The sequence below is a fragment of the Phyllostomus hastatus genome, unplaced genomic scaffold (genome assembly GCF_019186645.2).
Source record: "Phyllostomus hastatus isolate PE091 unplaced genomic scaffold, TTU_PhHast_1.1 phas_scaffold_46, whole genome shotgun sequence".
NCBI lineage: Eukaryota > Metazoa > Chordata > Mammalia > Chiroptera > Phyllostomidae > Phyllostomus > Phyllostomus hastatus.
In genome coordinates this window covers 20,638,835-20,659,260 of record NW_025334032.1, presented here as the reverse complement: position 1 = coordinate 20,659,260, position 20,426 = coordinate 20,638,835, and the positions used below count along the sequence as shown (strand labels likewise).

The 20,426-nt window shown below is 36.9% G+C and overlaps 1 protein-coding gene across 2 annotated transcripts in view; it reads left to right on the top strand.

Annotated features, from left to right (window-relative positions):
• Positions 1-20,426, top strand: part of HOOK3 (hook microtubule tethering protein 3) — an 87,126-nt gene extending 66,700 nt beyond the window's left edge. For both annotated transcript variants that reach the window (XM_045821901.1, XM_045821900.1), the window contains 5 exons: positions 5,358-5,440; positions 6,421-6,521; positions 7,576-7,680; positions 7,846-7,917; positions 10,866-20,426. In XM_045821901.1, the coding sequence (XP_045677857.1) occupies positions 5,358-5,440; positions 6,421-6,521; positions 7,576-7,680; positions 7,846-7,917; positions 10,866-11,006 (502 nt within the window). In that variant the 3' untranslated portion in view covers positions 11,007-20,426. The remainder of the gene's footprint in view (positions 1-5,357; positions 5,441-6,420; positions 6,522-7,575; positions 7,681-7,845; positions 7,918-10,865) is intronic.

Below are 20,426 nucleotides of genomic sequence, written 5' to 3'. Positions count from 1 at the left end.
TGAAACAAGTGTTTTACATTAGGTGGTTACAGAGTGTCCAGGCAATGGCTTGACCGTCTGTCCCTTGAAGATATAGAACATTATAAGACATATATTAATAGTGTCTAAAGGGTCTTCTCCATCCAAGAGCCTCACATCAAAGCAATGACTGCTTTAGAGCTGCTTTCAAATGAGATTAATGGGTTTTATAACTTCGTGACAGGACTTGTAACCCTAGTTAGGAGTTTGAGACACTCTAGATCAGGAGTCAGAAACCTTTTTTTGTAAAGGGCCAAATAGTAGTTACTTTAAATTTTCAAGACATAGTCTTTGTCACACTCCCTTGGCGCTGTAGTTGTAGCTTAAAGGTAGCCTTAGATAATATGTAAACAAATGTTAGTCTGTTCCAATAAAACCTTACATAAAAAAACAGGCAGCAGGTTGAATTTAGCCCACTAGCCATAGTTTGCTGACTCTGGAGTATGGCCAGCTGAATGTTCCTTTTTAAGTAAAACATTTTTTTTCCCTCCCTGGAGGACATGCTTACTGATTTTTAGAGAGGGGGAAGAGAAGAGGGGAGAGAGAAACATTGATGTGAGAGAGAAACATTGATGTGAGAGAGAAACATTGATTGGTTTGCCTCTCACAGGTGCCCAGACCAGGGACCAAACCCACAGCCTAAGCATGTGTCCTGACCAGGAATTGAACCCACAACTTTTTGGTTTACAGGACTTTTGTGTTTCATAAAAAGTATTATGAAGCTTATCAGTAGCAGATTATTAAACATTTCCTTAAGTTGCAGACATATCTGAACATGACTTTTTAATCGAAATGATGGAGTAAATTTCAAAATATTATGTTTTCTCATGAAAAATCTTCATCCATCTTTATCTTTAGCTGAGGTTGACAAGTTAGGAATGTTTCATGACTTTTCTTGCAGCCAGTAACAAGTTTAATCCTTCCTATCACTTTCTAGCAAAACTCTCCTTGTAAACATTGAGTACAGGGTGGCTGTGAATTGCCAGCCTGTTAGAATGTTACAGTGTTACACTGAGTAAACCAGGTATTCAGTAGATAAGTTTGACTTTACTGAGATCAGACAGAAATTCCACAGTTTGGCTGTTTACCTCATGCTTTTTTTTTTTTTTTTTTTCCTTTTCTTTTTTTTAATGTGGGGAAGGTAAGATACTCCTTGCAACTAACACTTGCAGGCAAGTCTAACAGTGGGCAGAATTTTAATGTATTAGAACAGAGAATGTTACCTCCTGACCATTGTGAGGTTACCTAGAGTCAAGATTTAGTGCTGAACTCTGTCCTTTCTTCATTTCCCATTCCTTTATTGGAAAAAATACAATACGTGTTGTTTCATAAAACTATGGTTTGACCATTTTTTGTGTTCAGTCATTGTTCAGTCATTGACATGGTAAAATCGTCAAAAATAATTTATTAAGAGATGAAGCCTGTATTCATTTCCTGTGGTTGTTATACTTCCACAAATTAGGTGGCTGAAAACAATAGAATTTTATTCTCTAATAGAAGTCTGAAATCACAGCGTCAACAGGACTGGTTCCTTCTGTAAGTTCTAAGGGAGAATCTGTTCCAGGCCCCTCTCCCAGCTTCTGCTGGCTGCCAGCAGCCCTTGGCTTGTAGATGCATCACTCCAGTCTCTATCTTCATTTTCATATGGCAGTCTTCTCTCTGGATGGCTGTGTCTTCTTATGGCTCTCAGGGATACCAGTCATTGGACTCAGGGCCCACCTTGATCCAGTACGACTTCATTTCAACTAATTATGTTTGCAAAGACCCTGCTTCCAAATGCTACCCTCATAGATACTGAGGAGTAGAACTTTAGCATGTCTTTGTGGCAGTCACAGGGCCCATGGACATCTTAAAAGACAGTCAGTCTTATACAAACCTAAAACGACAATGGAGACCATTTTACACACACCAAATTGGTAAAGTTCAAGAATCTGACAGACCAAGTATTGCCAAAGACGCCGAGCACTGGTGATTCTCATGTGCTGCTGGTTGCAGTGTATAGCGGTTTTCTGATTACACCACGACGTGCATGTACCCAGTGACCCACAGGTCCACTCCCCTTTATGTACCCTTGATCGGCAGTCTTCAACCTTCCTCATCCATCACATGGCACACACAAACTAATTACTAAACTTGTGTGGCACACCCAAAAATATATTTTTTGCTGATCTGACAAAAAAATCAGTATAACTTTGATTCGTTACAAAAAATGATGGTAATTACCTACATTTTTGCTCCAAAGTGACTTAAAAAATCAGGTGTCCATATTTGTATATCAGGATGTCTCGTAAGATGCAACCTTATTATTTTTTTTTTTTTTAGATTTTATTTATTTATTTTTAGAGAGGGAATGGAGGGAGAGAGAGAGAGAGAAACATCAATGTGCAGTTGCTGGGGGCTGTGGCCTGCAACCCAGGCATGTGCCCTGACTGGGAATCGGACCTGCGACACTTTGGTTCGCAGCCCGAGCTCAATCCACTGCGCTATGCCAGCCAGGGCTATCAGATGCAACCTTATTATGCAACCTGTCCAGTAAGACGTGACTCTGTTATATGACTAATAGCTGTTGTTGTGTTGGCTGCTGTCATTTTTTTATTTGACAGTCTAAGGGAAAAGAGGTCAGTGCCCCTGACGAAACAGTCAGGTATTGCATATTTTAAAATTCTGGCAGCTACCAGTGGAAAATCATTGCCCTGTATACCTAGCGATGCAGTTGTCCAAGTGTACCAGGAGACACATGGAGGAAAGTATGGAAGAATGTTGTTCGTCACAACAGAAAGTAAAAACAATATAAATGCTCCTGGTTATAAAATGATGGATAGAATGAGGTGGTGTATGCAAATAACAGAACACTAATACAGCGATAGAAATGGGCAAACCAGGGCTAACACAACACAGATGCCTCTTAGGAGTGTAATGTTAAATAAAAGGTAAACGCCACAGAATTATACATACAGTGTAAGTAAAGAATAAATTTAAAATTGGGCTAAGTTAAGTAATGCATTATTTAGGAGTACAAAGATCTCACAAAAATCATTGGAATGATTGAAATTTTGAATTTTGGTGACCTCTGGCAAAGAGGATGGGGAACACAGTTCTGCGATAATTTGTTTCTTCGCTCAGCTTAGTTTTTCTTGTTCTTTATATAAATTTGTGTGTGTGCATGTGTGTATACGGAGTAGAGCAAAAGTAGGTTTACAATTCATATGGATAATACAGTAATTAAATAATAACCAAAGAATAAAGTCTGTGTTTTGTGTACTCCATTGTAAATCTTTTACCCCACCCTGTATGCGTGTATGTATGTATGTGCCATACCTTCAAGAAATTGTTGAAAAGAAAAAGATTTATTACTCTATTGTACATTCAAAAGACTAGAAATAGAGAAAACAAAGTACTCTTTTTTCTGTTTTTCTATATTTTGACAGCCTTTTTTTCTCTTTCAAAACACAGAATGCCATGCTAATTAGTGTATAGAGAGAACTACACATATATAAATACCAGGAAAAAACTTTCAGTTAATTTATTTTTTCATATTTGTATTGGAATATAGCTTAAATACAGTAAAGTACTTACAAATCCTAATTCTTACGTCTACAAACACCTTGATGAACGTTTTTCTACATACATAGGTAACCCAAATCAACATATAGAATATTTCCAGCAACCCACCAGAATTTTTGGTTCTCCCCTTTCATTGATTGATTACATCCCCCAAGTAGCCACTGTGCTGCTCTCAATCAGTTTTCACTAGTTTTGTCACTTTCTGAACTTCATGTAAATGTAATCATTCTGTGTGGATGATACCAGCCAGCAGTATCATCTCGGCTGCGGATGTTTGTCAAAACATGCTAAAAAACATACACAGAGAGTACGAGGTCCTGTGGGAGAATAGGAACATAAGGGCCACTCCTCACGTGGGGAGCACCTTGGCCACCCTCTCTCCTGGAGGACGCCATGGCCACTCTCTCTCTGGTGGGGAGAGTGCCTCGTTCCCCCACCGGGGAGACTTTTTATTGGTTTCGTTTGCATAAGAATTCAGGTAAAAGCTCATTACTCATTGCTAGGAAGTAAGGATCAAACAATAGATAACAAGGAAGTCTGAGGGCCTATTTTGAGTCAGGATCAAAGAGCTGTAAAACTTTAAGGAACAAACTTACTTCTTCCTTGGACCCTTATCATTCAACTGAGAGCATTCTAAACAAAGCAGGTTTCACAGGATCTTACATAATCTTTCTTAGGCCTGATCACCCAGGGAACCTGCCCTTTTCAGCACAGGGCTGCACCACCCTGTCATTGTTTCAGGCTTAGGTGGAGCAAGGGAGCTTAGGCAACCAAGAGATAAGGAGATTTTCTCCCAGATGATGAGGACTCAGGCTATATCAAAGCTGAGGAGTGAGGGTCCATCACCCCCTTTTGCTGTAGCCCCCAAAGTCCTTTCCTGGGGGCCTCCCATGTGATTGTGCCTGTCTTAGGTCGTTTTCCCCTTGGGGAATCTTACCCGTCATTGGCTAACCGACCAAGCATTGGGATTCAGTTTTGAATGAAGCAGCGCTCCTGCCAGGGAGATAAGCTTTTGTCTCCTTGCTGACACACTGTCCAAGGCCACTCCCTCAGCCTTAGCCTTGGCGGGGGAGAGGGGGTGGTTACAGCTTCTGATACCAGGCAGGGCAGTTCCCAACAATTCGGTATTGCCCTCTTGTGTCTGACTTCTGTGTTCGACATTCTGTTATCTCTCCATGTAGTTGCACGTATCCTTTTTTACAGCCCAGGCATGTGCTCTGACTGGGAATGAAACCGGTTCGACCCTTTGGTTCGCAGGCCGGGGCTCAATCCACTGAGCCACACCAGCCAGGGCTATATCCTTCTTTTCTGTTGCCACAGTGTTCTTTCTGTTCTTATTTTTAGAACTTCACCTCTTTTCAATAAGATTTTGCATTGTAAACCTATGCGAAGTTTTCAACTTAATTTTTACAATACCATTATTCCCAAGGAAAACATAAAGATCATCAAGTTCTTTGTGGCCTCTTGTGTGGGCTTATGTAAAAGAAGTGACTGCTTCAAACTCTCAGATTTTGTCTCTATTGTTTAACTTATTTAAAAAAATCTATTAAATTCTGTTGGATTAGTTGGATTCTTTTGTCTCTATTGTTTAACTTATTTTAAAAAATCTATTAAATTCTGTTGGATTAGTTAAATTAGTTGGATTAGTCTTTTCATCTTTGTTTTGTAGCATTCTGTGTTATGCAAACATTCCAAAAATAAAAAACGTGCATTTTTCAAGTGGAGAAAGATGCGTGATAGCAGCAGGTGACACGGTGTTCAATGTTTTGTCACAGAGAGAAGCTGCACGAGGCCAACAACGAGCTGCAGAAGAAGAGGGCCATCATCGAAGATCTGGAGCCCAGGTTTAACCACAGCTGTGAGTTTCTCCTAATTAGCATAGTTTTAAGTTGGTTAGTCTGACATTATCCTAAGGATGAGTTTATATAAAACTGTTTATTTTAGAAATAGGCCCTATGCCATATTCTAGCCTTTAAAGGGTTTGCTTTATTTATAAAAAGTATATAATCATCTTCACAATATTTCTTAAACTTCTAATTATAGTTGTATTTTTCCTTAACAATGGATGCTAATGAATATTTTATGAAATTATTTTCATAGTGTAATTGAATGCTAAGTTAGTCAAACTTTTACTTCTCTTGAAGTTTTTACACATAAAATGTGTACATTAATGACTTCACTAACTCTTTTGTGTGGAAGTTGGAGCAAGACACAGACTTGTACCTTTTTATTGCAATAAAATATATATAACATAAAAACCACCATTTAAGCCATGTTAGACGTACAGTTCAACGGCATTAAGTATATTCACGTTGTGCAACCACGCGCAGTTACTCAACTGCCCAATAAAGTTCCGCAGCTACCATCATCCCTAGAACTTTCTCATCTTCCCACACTGAAGCTCTGCGCCCCCAGCCCATTAGCCGCCACCAGTGTGCTGTCTCTGCGAATTTGACCGTTATAGTTATTCCCATTCATATAAGTAGAAACATAACAATATTTGTCCTTTCATGTCTGGCTTATTTCACTTAGCATAATGTATTTCATTTTTACTTAGTATAATATCTCTGTTTTGTAGCACGTATCAGAATGAAGGCTGAATAACATTCAACCTTTGTGTATCCATTCATCCATCAGTGGGTGATTTTTAATGTAAGCATTTTCATACTGGAGTTTTTGTTTATAAGAAAAGTTTTTTATAAAAAGAATTATGAATTACTTTTTTAAGAATTATAAGAATAGATCAGTGGTTCTCAAAACTATTAACTACTTACTATTAGTTGAAATATTTTTAAAGTTACAATCTAAAAAAATTATTTTTTACTGTTTCTTTTGCAGCCTTAAAAATTGAAGAATTACAGGAAGCTCTACGGAAGAAAGAAGAAGAAATGAAACAAATGGAAGAACGATATAAGAAATACTTAGAGAAAGCTAAAAGTGTAAGTATGCATTTGTGGGCATGTCATTTCACTTTCTGATCGTGTTTCACTGACTCCTCACGCAGAGAAGCAGAACAACAACTACCAAGAAGAAAATGAACCTTTATGTGGGAAATAAGTGGCAGTCACCACCTTAACTGCTAATCAAATGACCTACACTAACTGTAGGACAGCCACATCTTGTGCCTTCTGATGGAGTATCATTGCCAGTAATACTTAACCTGAGTCTAAGCCGTCTCCCAGATCTAACTTTCAGGTCCCAGGGAGAATGAGGTTATTGTAGGAAGTTAGGCAACACTTTCAGGAAACTATCACATAAATGCAGAGTCTGGATAAAAGTCTGTGTCATGAAAAAGAAATAGGCGTTAGAGTGGGTGGGGCGTGGGGGACACAAGAGACTGCTGTAATTTTTAAAAGCCCAAAGGGATCTAAGGACCAATGTAATACATTAATCTTTGGGTCCTGGATTGGGAAAGAGAAATCAAGTGTGGAAGTACAGTAATTGGTGAATCTGTATTAAAGGAAATGGGTTTTTATTGTTCTGCTGTTTCAAAGTTTTCTGTAGGTTTGGTTATTTTTGGTGGTAGAACTGTTGGTCCATAAAGCAAAAATACCTTTCCCAGAAGGTCTGTAGTTGGCCAGCTGGAACTGCATCACATGCCCACGCATAAACCGAGCCGCTGGCAGAAGAGATGGGTCACGATGATAGGCTTTTAAACCATCAGGACCCTCTTACTAAGTACACGTGCTATCAGAAGCAGAGGGCTGGCCGACCCAAATCGGAGGAGAGGGGAGGGTTGACAGCTGTCAGTAGTGTTTGCAGTAGTAAAACATGTTCATTTCAAGTGACAGTGACTTCTTATACTTGATTATTTTCCATAATTAAAAAGGTTACAGTAACTGAATATTATTTCATACATTCAAATTTTAAGGTATCCTTGTAAATTTCATTTTCATAAGGTTTATCTTCCATTTTTTTAAAAAATAAGTGCTTCCTTAGATGTTACATTTTTCAGTTTGAAATTTAAATTTTTTCTTTTGTTAATTTTCACAGGTTATCCGTACCTTAGATCCTAAACAGAACCAAGGAGCAGCACCAGAAATACAAGCTCTGAAAAACCAGCTTCAGGAACGGGACCGACAGTTCCATTCATTAGAGGTAGTTCACTGTACTATACAATAGGGCGTTTGATTTTGTATTCTTTTTTCCAGAAGACTTTATATGTGCTGTTGTCTCCATTAATTTAGACAGTTAATTGTGACTGTTTTACTGATATGGAATTGTTTTTCATCTCTACTTGTTTCTCTGTGTTTGTTTTTTTAGAAAGAATATGAGAAAACCAAGAGCCAGCGAGAGATGGAAGAGAAATACATCGTCAGTGCCTGGTACAACATGGTAAGACAGTGACCTTCAGAACACTGCAGGGTTCAGCGAGTGTGGAATGTTTGTTACACACCTCTGCTGTAGAAGTAATTCTGCCCAGTGGATCTGAAAGTAATTGCTGTCCTAACACACACTAACAAAATTTTAATGCTGACCTTAGGACCAAAAAGCAGAAAGGAGAACCACCACACACAGCAATAAGGCATTGTAAACACATCATTATCCCTACAGAATGGAAAGATAAATGACAGTCTGATTTCTCTCTCTCAGAACCGTTTTCGTCTAGGGGAAAGGGACTTTGATAATATCTAAATACTGATGTTACTTTTGTGAGACTATTTCAGTATCTTTGCAGGAGTGGTACTTACACTGAGTATAGTGTAGCTGTCTCATAGGGTTTGGAAAGTGTTTATGGTGGCTAGCCCCTGAACGACTGGAGGCTTTGAAATTGGGTTTTTCAGTGCACACATAAACTTTAGAAGTATTTCAGGGGATAGTAAATGCTCATCAACATTCTGGGCTTCAATAAGATTTAATGAATATGAATAGCTGTGGATTTTGAAGAATGCTATACTTTTTTCCTAAACATTTTGTCTTCTTTTTCTTCTTTGTCCTTTTCCCAGTAAGACCACTTCTGCCTTTTCAAAGTGTTAGTTGCCTGAGAAAGGAAATTAAACCAGATTCCTTTCTTCAACCCTCTTTGACCTTATAGTTGTGCTACTGGCACAATACCATTGTTACAGTTACAGTCGATACTGTGTCTTAAAGGTTAGTGCCCAGGCCTCCTAATTATGTGATGTGATCTTTGTCAAAAATTTACACAATTTCATGATATGTCTACACTTATATTTGCTTTGGTTAAAACTACATGTTTAAGATTTTATCACAATTTAAAAAAAAACAAAAGAGAAAATCATTGGCTTTAGAATACTATTACTGTTAACAAATACAGGTTTCTTGGGCATTAAAAAATGGAGCCCTGGCCAGGTAGCCCAGTTGGTTCGAGCATCATCCTGATACCCACCAAGGCTGCGGGTTTGATCCCTCAGGGTCAGGGCACATGCAGGAGTCAGCCCATGAGTGCAGCAGTGAGTGAAATAGCTTCCTCATTGAGAGGGCTCGCTCTCGCCCTCTCTCTCTCTTTTTCTCTTCCCCCCTTCCCCTCCTCTCTAAAACCAATAAATTTTAAACAAATTTTAATAGGAAAATGACTATTTAAGGAAGTTTTCCAGGACCCAATCTTGACTTCACCCATTCTGTTTGCTCTTTATCCTTCTCAAAGTTAGTAATAGCCATCTTGGAGCTCTGCCCCTCAATCCTTATTGGTAATTTCAAATTCTTGACTGCTTTTGATGACTTCACAACTGTGTTTCTTATGGAACTAAATTTATTTATCCTCTGAACAGTATTAAAGAATAGTCCTAATTTTCAGCTCCCCAGAGAGGGAAGGAATAACGCTGAGTAGAGAGAGTCACACCAGGTATGTTCAGATAAGATAGCCAGTCACAGCTTCACACACACGTTCAGACGCTCTGCATCTCACTCACCTGAAATGAAGATGATGAGTGCTGGGCAAGGTATTAAGTGTCTCAGAGAACGGCCTTCTGATGGATACTGAGGTCTTGAAAGTGTATGAAGAATTTGAATAAATTGCTTGAAATGCAAAAGTGAAAATATAGTATATTTTGTTTTTATTTTTTAAATTTTATTAAAAAACAGTGTATTTTAAATAAAATGTTATTGTTAATATGCGTAACCAAATTAATAAATAAACATTGCCAATAGATATTTGCTAATTTTATTCAGATCCTTAAATGCTTTGATTTCAAATGGAGTGAAAAAGCTGTGCTGGATTTTCTTATAGGCAGAATGGAGGAATGTGTTAATGTATTTAGGTATATATGGTGGACTGCAATTCTATTAAAAATGCAAAGCCATGACTAGCATTTTTCCTAGACACTAACTACTAATAGGAAGACTTGCGTTTTAGTTGTCTGTTTTCTGTGCTGGTTTGTCCAGTGCATTCTGGGAAGGCTGCATGACTTTTCACACAGCTCGGCTCTCCGCCCCGACTCTCCTCCTGGCTCCCAGCTGCTCATTCCTTGCTGCCTTCCACTATCTCCCATCAGTTTACTCGTCTCCAGGCACTGGTGAGATTAAACAGCCCCTCTCAGTGCTTACTTAATGTTTGTCCAGTGAGGGCTCTTCTCTGACTCATTAAATGAATACCAAAACCACTTTTGTCCTCATCTGCTGATAGGCTGGTCATTGCGGTTATTCCTCTGTGTTTAGAGAGTGCACCCCAGAGGTTACTTCCCTCCTGTTAAGGTGCTCTGGGCCCTGCAACTGTGGTTCCTCTCCCTTCTAAGCTAGTAGACCATCCTCCAGTCTTCAAGAAAGACCCCTTGCTCCCTATTGGGCCCTCTGTTTTGGGCTGGCAGGAATTTATCTTAATTTGTTTGAGAATACAAGTCCGCCTGAAGTGAAGAAGAGCAGTGTCGTGGTATGTATTGTACCCAGTGTGCCTTTCCGCCTTAAGAAACAGCAAATGTACTTGTGGTTTTCCATTCTGAGTACGCCCTGTGATTTCCACAACCCCTTGTGAATCAACTGCTACCGATCAACTGCACTTTTTCTTTCTTGGAAAATCACCTCATACTTTGATTTGAAAGGGAAGTGTGTATGATTGAGGATGGGTACTGTATTCCAAAAATCTGTCTCTGTTATCTGTTGTTTTGGTTATTGTCAATTCAGAAATCAAACCTTAATTTTTCCAAAGGAAAATGTGTACCTAATTGTTGGAATTGAAATGTAAATAAAATTTTAATCTGTAATGAGCAGAATTAACATTCCTAATTGTGCCTTGTGATGCAAAGATGATGAAAAATCTGCATGACAAAATTGTTGTGAAATTGTCCACTATTTTTTAATTGATTACTTTTTTTTTCTGTGTGATACAGGGAATGACTCTGCATAAAAAGGCAGCTGAAGACAGACTTGCTAGTACAGGTTCAGGGCAGTCATTTCTGGCCAGGCAAAGACAAGCAACCAGCACAAGAAGGTCTTACCCCGGCCATGTTCAACCAGCCACAGCAAGGTAGACAAGTCTTGCTATTTGAACAAAAAACGCCCTGCATTCAAACATACTTCTGTTATCCATAACACCATTTCAGGAAATTCAGCCAGCTAATTTTTTTTCTGTGTTATGTTAATTACTTGTTTCTCATTTGAGAACTTTCTCTCTGTATCTATAATGTTTTAGTTTCTTGGTCTTTTATTTTGTAGTCTTTTCAGTTTCTTTTAATGTGCCAAAAAAATTTTAAATGCCCAATTAAAAGTGTTGTATAACAGTGTAGTACATTTCTTTGTATGAAAATGTCCTTTCCCCAATGGTGTAAGCTTTGTAATGAATTAGATTTTCTGCCAATAATTGATATACAATTTATATTCTTTGTTGTGCCTCTGTGTTACCATGCTTTACAAGAATGTCTTTGTTTAAAGGGAATTAATCTTTATATATTAATCTGTGTTTTCAATTGTTTTCCAAATGCACTTCAGATAACTTGCATATTTACTATATAAAATGAATGGTTGGCAAGTGCACTTTTTGCAAAGACATAAATGCATTGGCAGAGGTGCTAAGTAGATCTTACCTAGGGCACCTGATACAATTATTTAGAGGGAAAAAATTAGTTTTCACATTGTTTTATAGGAAATTAAATTTGTTCGAAGATTTGGAAACTATTTTTAAAACATAAATACATAGAATTTTATTATTTCCTGCTATCTTGTTGCTGGCAGAAGTGAATGCATTGGTTAGGTTACTAGGGGGTAAATTACAGAAGAGAAAAAATCAGGCAGTGCATTAATTTTTTCCTTATTTTGGAATACCATAGTACCTGAGGATCAGATTCTGGCAGTGTGGCTGGTACTCTGGTTTCAATTGGCCTCCACATCTTAGAGACCTATTTTTTATATGCTTACAAGTAATAGGTAGCAGTACCTTCGGGGCAACTTCTTTTTTGACTTGCATCTCATTGTTACTTACTTGTTAATATAAATACTTCTATTTCTCAATATTTCCTAATACTTAACATCTTAATATCAGTCATTAAGATCAATAAGTGGCTTCTTACATGTGATGTTGTAATAGGTCTCTTTCACATTTTTTCTTAATTCTATGTATTAGTCCAAGAATTTGCTACTGAACAGATTCTCTTAGGTATTTGGTTGCATCAGAATGCTTAGATATGTTTATGGGTTGATTGTAAACCATGTTTATTTACATTGGTAAATGGTTGTCATGTAATAATGACTGTAAAGCACTTTGACTACAGCAGGTGCTATATAAATGTACAGAATCACTTATCTGAAAATGAAATGCCTCTGCCTGACTTTCCATGTTGACTTAAGTGTTTGATCCCCATTTATATTTAAGCTTCCCTCCAGCCTTTTTCTTGCACCCTATAGCCCATTTTTTAAAAAAGCAAAACATTACTTAAATTAGATCAATTTTTTGTTTGTTTTTGTTTTTAGATAGGTCACCTAATAAGAGGATTTTATTTCATTGCACTTGCTGTTTAGAAGTTCAGGTTTCATTTGGTTCTGGATATTAAATACAAATTAGTAACTTTAAATCAAGCTAAATGTAATTGAGAATTTTCAGAAACTATATTCAAATGTTTGATTTTAAACTCTTCCATTTTTATAAGAAAATTGACCTAAAAATTAGTAGTATTTTCATTTGCCCTCAGAAATCGGACTTGAAGAAAGTATTAGAATATACACAGAAATGACTTCATGCATTGTGCTAATTTTACACTAAGAACAGAAGTCTAAGCACAGTGTGAATGCTTCTGCCTGAAATGACCACAAAGCAGGAAGAATTAGTAATAATGGAGAGAACCACGTGAGTAGAGTACAGTGTGGGGTTTCAGGAAGGTAAGCAGACCTAATCAACATAGAAAGTTTTGACAATAAGAGATCAAAACCCATTTAGGGCGGTTCTTACTCCCAGCCCTCATTTTACAAATAGCATTAGGGGCCAACTGTTTTAAAACAGAGTGTGAACACTAATCTTGGTAAAATTAAAATAATTGGGAAATTATACCCCCAGAATAAGGTAGATGAACATAAAAGAGTCTATGAACTATTTATTAAAAGGATTGTATCCCATAAGATAAGAGGATTTAATTGTACTTCTTAATTATTTACTGCCCAGTCCTGATCTCCAGCCCACCCACCAGCTCAGATACACTTCTCTAAATGGGTTGGAGAGGTGCCAGCCTTTTAAAGGATGTTTTCCTTATTCTTCTTCTTCAGCATCTGTTGCATGCTATTATTTTGGTATTTTACATTCATAACTTTCACTCTCCTTTACCTTCAAGGTTTAGTACATTACTTTCATTATATAGAAGAAATTATATTACTAACATTCTATGATATTTTTTTAAGAAAGACAGGAATAAAACTTAGCCCTAACAGTGACAACTCTGTTTCTCTTGTCCAGCTCTGGGGAGGATTTATGAAATTTCTTTCTTCTGTAATAATTAATAATTTCCCAGGAAGCGTGTGACGATGCACAGTTTGCAGGAAGGTGAAAGACCCTGGCACGTTATCGAGCTGCGCGCTGTGCTGCGCTGCTCATTCACAGACTACTTACGTAACACAGGCGCTTCGGCACAGTCCGCTCCGGAGGCGGAGCCAGTCCTGGCCTCTGCAGTGGAGTGAGTACTACTGTACTCACCGTGCTCACGGTAGTACAGTAGTACTACCGTGCTACTGCATTAGGCTGAGGTGGTCCATCAGTCTAGTGCCCATGTTCCTATAAACAAAAAGCGTATTTGCTGTTTTTCTTCCAATCAGGTGTTAAGGAAATGCGAAGTAAACTAAGGAATAGTAAAGCATAACATTTGTGTTCTTCAGTGTATATTTAAGAAGTTCATAATGGGGGAAAAAATCCAGCAAGTATTGTAGTTTACCACATCTAAAAAGAGAATGAATAATACAGTTGAACTTAAAAGAACTTCCAAAATTTCATCCATATCTTTTTATAATTTGCCTAATCACTTGTTAATAACCAAGAAAAAGAAGTCCCTAAATAAAAGACCCATGTTCCAAAATTGATCAAGATTGAATTATTTCTGTTAGATAGCCATAGCCTAGTGAAATTGGCTTAATGGGATACTTAGATTATAAAAGGAAGCATTGCCTGTAATTTCATTGAGGTTTTATTATTTTTATTTATATAATAAAAGCTCAATTGTACAAAATTAAGCTAAATGTTATCCAGCCAGAGACATAAGCCTGTATATACACTTCATTAGTTTTCACAAAGGTGTGAAAATTCATGCTGTCCAAGTAGATGAGCAGTAAGTTGGAAGTGAAAGCTGAGTTGAAGACATGTCATTTATGCTCTACTTTCCCCACATCTCCTTGTCCAGAGCAGTTCTGTCCAGTCTTGTGAACTGATGACACGAGCTATTTCTGAGAGTCTCCTGCACCCAGGTAGGCATCCTCTTTCAAGATAGCCATGTTAAAAACTTGAAAACCTTTACCCCAGTATAAGAATTATCTTGAAACAAAAATACAAATTTTGAAATTATCTTAACTCTCTGCATTCAATCTCCAGTTGTCCAGATCTCAGACTCCAGGAATGTTACAGTTGTCCTCAGCTGGAACATGTGAGCTTTATCCGAAAAGGCATCCCCATCCCACAGGTAGTACAAAGTCCGCTAGATCACAGACACGTGGGTCAGAACACCTGTGACCTTGCAGGGACAGCCAAGTACTTGGCGTCTTGCTTTTGCTAAGGGCAAAATAACAACATTAAGACAAAATGTTTTTTTTTGTTGTTGTTGTTGTCTGTTCATTAAAGTATGGAAGGATATTTTGACTGTTTAGCCTGACGTTATAAAGGGACCCTTTCCCTGGAAAGGGCTGTGGAACTGACTGACGTAGCTTTGTACTCCTTACCACCAGAGAAGCCGGTGCAGCGCCCCAAAGTAGGGTGAAACACTGCACTCGACAGAAGTAAAATGGGCTACCAGAAACTTCTAAAATCACTTTAACATGCTTTTTACTTTTACCTTTTTGTAAGATAAAAGGGCTTTCCATTCAGTAATGATCATCTCTCCTCCTGCGGTTCCCACCGTCGGCAGGCAGCTGGTTTTGGTGGTCGCACAGCCCAGCTCCATCACGCCGAGAAAGCAGTGTCAGAGCCTGTCCTCTGCCGCTGGAATGACGGTACTGTTTGTCTCATGGAGTCTGTGTGTGAGGAAGGCCATTCTCGATGTATCTGCCACCCTAGTTTTTACTTTTTCTATAAAGCATATTTAAATAGTAAGTGGTGTAAGTTCCTTCTATTGAAGCTTTTGAAATGGTTTTATTACCTCATTTGAGCACAATGATGTTAGGGTCTAGTTTTGCAGGAAATATTATTCATTTCTCAGAAGCCTAAAAAACATGAGAGAATTTGTTACGCAGCTAATTTCTGCCCTTCCCCTGTCCTTTCCATCATGGACACATAAGTATTTAGCTTCCTTTTTATAAAATGAGGGACAGTACAGGTGTGATGACATCCATTTCCTTCACATCATTGATTATATTCTTGGGAAGCATGTACCGATTATTTTGTTTTTAAACAGCCCTTTATCAATCCAATTCACATTTTTATCTTTTTAATGTAAAAACTTATGAAATTTATATTTAATGTTACCTTTAAAGAGCAATATGGAAAAACTAGAGGCCCAAACCTAGTTATGGCAAGTATATGAGTTTCGGCAACTGTGGGGAACCTATAAATATTTTCTAACAATTATCTGTCAGCAATTATGTTATGTCTCTTTTCAATATTTTTCTGTTTTTCTGACATTTTCAAACAATATTCTGTAAGATAAGTTTGTATGCCATATATAAGTGAGGATAGAAGTCTGAGAAAGTAACAGAACTGTTCTTAAGACAAATTCATTCCTAGATAGTAGAGTGGATTATTGGGATAAGAAATGACCTAGTTCTAGAACATTTCCAGGCAGATAGAAGTATAATACAGTCAAAACTTACACTGTCTTAACCAGTGCTCCTAAAGTAATAGTTTATATAAAATTTCTGACTTTGTTATGTGATTATTCAATAAAAAAGCAGACAAAGGTATAATTTATTTTCTAATTATCCTTCCCTTCAATGGGCATAAATTGGGCATACCATATTAACTGTATATGTTATCATTGGGATAACATATACATATAACATATAACATTGGGATATCATTGGGAGGGGAAAATACCTGTTTTCTTTTTGAAACTGTTAACCCATTACTAACCCTGAGGTCGTGACTTAAGGTCATTAAGAATACTGTGATTTGACAAGATGAGAAGAAATCTGTGGGGCTGAAAATCACTACCAACTTCCTTACAGTCACCTCGATCTGCTGCTTTAGCCAGTTTACAAACCATAGGCTCAAGTTTATGTCCCCCTTGATTATACATAGTAGCCCCACAGAAATATTTGTTTAAAGTCAAGGCAAAAATAGTTTAAAAATACATATTCAAGGCGAGCCCTTATGTTCCTGATACATTTTCACCAGGCTCTGAAGGAGATGTTTAGGATCTGAAGATGAAGTTATCAGAGAGGGTGTCCCTGGCCTCAAAGGGGTGGGTCCCTGGGGTTATCAAACATCCTGCATTATGTCCACTCAGAGCTTAAAGGAAAAGTTAAATGTCATGGGAAGAACAATCTCAAAGTGAGAAAAAGAAAACTACCAGAGCATGCTGAGGCTTTAATAATGTACAGGGGAGACGTCTGAGCCGGCATTATCCCCTTTGAGATTTCTAAATTGACAAAAAATAATTAGGAACTATATTGTGAAATTAATAGAAGGGGCTCGTGTTTATTCTCGGTGTATTTGTCAACCTGTGTTCAGTGATTACTGTATATACACTCTGTCGTGTTTATTTTGTATATGTCACTATTAGAATTGAGTATCTTGATATTACTTACTATTCTAATCATTTATGTATTATTTATACTTCACTGCAAGATTCACAGCACTTTACTAATATTAGATGATTATTTTCCTTAACTTCCTGTGGCATGTTTTATTTATCTTTTCCAATGGGGTCCTTTTCCTTATTTTGGAGCATTCACTACGAAAAATGTAAAAGATTGCCCAAATAAATGGGCTTTGTACTCTTCCTGAAATTTTTAAAGTCAGATCTGAAGTTCTAAGTTTGGAGATCTATTTGAAGTTGGGTTGGGGCTACTAAGCATGAATTACGTTTTATATTTCACATTAATCAAACTCTTATGTAAGTTAATAACTAATGAAACGAAGTTCTCTCACATAAACGCCCTTGAAATGTTGTTTTCTGGAGTTGGAGCAGTAAAACGTGAATAATCATCTGGTGAATCAAAAGATGTTCTTACCTTTAATTTTCCTGTCACCTAAAATACAAACCTACAGACTGTCCTTAACATTCGTAGTTTCTTCATCATTGCATACACCCAAAGGCAGGAAAAGAAAGCCAAGTTCCATGAGCTATTAAGTCAGAGGATCTGGAAAGTGGTTGGGGTGGGGTGATGGGAAAAGGCAGACCCCAAAGATGGCAAAACAGTACAGAAATATTATTAGTTCTGTTACAACAGATATACTTTATGAAGTTGGTCATTTTCTTGAGTTCAAATACAGCAAAGTTTTTGGCTTACTAAGGGATGTTTTTAAGATTTAGGACTCTGCCATTTGTAACTGGAATATAACAGTATTCAAATCATAGTCAAAAAGTACCAAAATATTTGTTGTTATATAAGCATCAACATATGATTACTGCCAAACAACAGGAAGATTTGCTCGTAAGAACATTCTCTTAGTTTTGTATCATTTTGTTTTCAGATGAGAGAAAGGTTTTTATAGTGTGAAAAGTTTCTGTAGTCTTTCTTCAGCAGTCCCCACATCTGACTGATAGGCTTTGCCCAGGCAGGTCCTAGAAGAGAGCAACATGGAAAAGCAGGTCTAGACTCTGACCTTGGAGAGGAGAGCTGCGCTTTGTTCTCCCAACGCAGAAAATCACGTGCACGTGCGTGCGTGCGTGTGTACACACTTGAGGACAGACCATGTTATGGATGTCTACCAGTTAGTAGTTGAATGGATAGGTTCCCTTCAGATTGTCTTTATCACCCATTGACTTCTTGTTAATCTAGACAAGAGTAGATTTTAGACTTGCATTGTCCGATTCATTAGCTGCTTGACCCATGGCAATTAAAATTAAGGTTAAAATTAAATAAAAAATCAGTTCCCCAGTCACCCAGTCACACTTGAAGTACTTCAGTGACCGCACTTGGATGGTGGTCACCATACTATACTGGTCAGAACAGATCTGGAGCATTTTCGTCCCTGCAGACAGTGCTTTCCGCCAGCGCTGTCACCCTCAAGGGAAAATAAGGACACAACAAAGGTGTTCGATTCGTGTACGATAGCTCTTAGATTTTACTGTAATAGTTGATTTGAATAAAGCTATTTTTCTTATTAAAATTAATCCCAGCCCTTTTAAAAACCTTGGAAAAATCAAAACCCCATTCTTTGAAACTAATTTTCAATATATATTTTTAAACAGATTCTCAGCACTTTACTTTTCAAGTAACATAATTAAATCATTTCATAAGTCTTAAGTTAGTATCTTTAAGAGTTTTTATGTAGTGCTTTAACATTGATGATAGTTTACACTGATTGAGCAGAAACTGGTGAATGCTTATTTATAAGTAAAAATTTGATAAACACCATATCCTTCTATTTGGTTACATTTAAATCTATATAGAGCTAATGAAAGTTGCCAACAGTTTTTTTTCTATCCCTAAGATCATATTTGATTATCTTCCACCTTAAAGGTACATCATATCCAAATAATTTCTTTGTTTTTCTTTAGTTTCTTGCTCTTAACAAGTTGAATAGTGAATCAAGTTAAATTTATTGTATGAAGCAAACATTTTATTCCAGTGACTTAGTGAATGAAACATTTTTTAATATTTATTAATTTACTTGGCCTATTACTAATGCACTTAACATAATTAAATGGTCTATACAAATACATTGTTGAGGTTTTTAATGAAAATAAGAAACTAATCATAATTCTTTTGAATTCAGTTTGCTACTTAAACTATCCTGTTATGAATTCATGATGCTTTTTGTCTTTTTAAGAAATTTTATCAAGCAACAGACTTGTTCCAGTAGTATCAATTTCTAAGCAAATTATGATGAAACTTATTGTCATTCAGGTTCAGATTAGTAAACGGTGTAATTTGAGTTTTTCATTTTCTTGGTGGCCTAATTTACTGTGTTCTACACAGACTCATATTAAGGGAAATTTTCAACATGCTTGAAATAAGAAACAGCATTTTAGTATAAACACAGGAAATGACTGTACATAAATACCAATCAGTGATTTGAGGCCTTCTAATCTTCCAGTGGTAGCCTTTTGTTTTTTAAGAGCCTTAGTTATTTAAAACTCAGAAGCACCAAAATGTCATTGCTGTCACTGACTTTGCTGCTTCCTGGTTATTTGTAATTCAAAATGCTTTGTACTCAGAAGAATCATTTTCAGGTTTGTCTTGTTTTGCCATGTTCATGGCTTGACAATTGCCCTGCTATTTATAACACCCAATTTTTGGTTGTATGATGAATGGTAAAATTCAAACATATCTAATAATTTGCCTTATTTTGATTAATAAGTTCTGTCAAAGATTTGGGGATAGTAAGAGGCTTTTTCCCCCCTACAGTATTTTTTAAACTTTTCCAATGAGCTGGAAAACACCTTAGTACATTAGAGGTGGAGTTGTATCAATTATAGCCCCAGCTCTACAGCCTTATACTCATGTCTTAAGTATCACTGATTGTTCTGTGAATTGTTGTTAGTTCCACATTTGACACTGTAGTCACCCACCAAAGTTTAGCCTTTGCAAAAAGTATATTGCTAGGTATAGTCTTATTTCTGATTGACTATTGATAATTTCACATTTCATTCTTTGTCATTGTAGTCCAAAAATGAAATCCACATAGGACTCTAAATTTCTCACTTTACAAGAGGAGTCAGTACAAATTTAGCAACATTGGCGACCAAGCATTTTTCCATGTTTATCAAGTTTACCAACCATTTACTGTGTGTTAGATTGGTGGATTTTCTCAGTTTTTCTGAGGTGAATGAGTTGGTAGAGAATCTCAGTAAGAAAGTTTTACTAAAGTTGTAAAAATACAAAGTTCAAGAAACCACCAGAATATTTTTAATTTCTTTGAAATCTTATATTGTATTTCCTTTTGATATCACTTACTCATTTTAATTTTATGACTGCCAACTTGTTATGGTATTAATTATATGTATATGTTTATATGTATGCATATATTATATGTATATGAAGAATAAAGTTAAGATTTGGTCAAATTATATTTTCCCATTCAAGTACAAAAATGTTTTCAAGGCTGCAAAAAGTGTACAGTTGTTAAACAAGTTGTAAATAAAGACTTGTATAAAAATTCA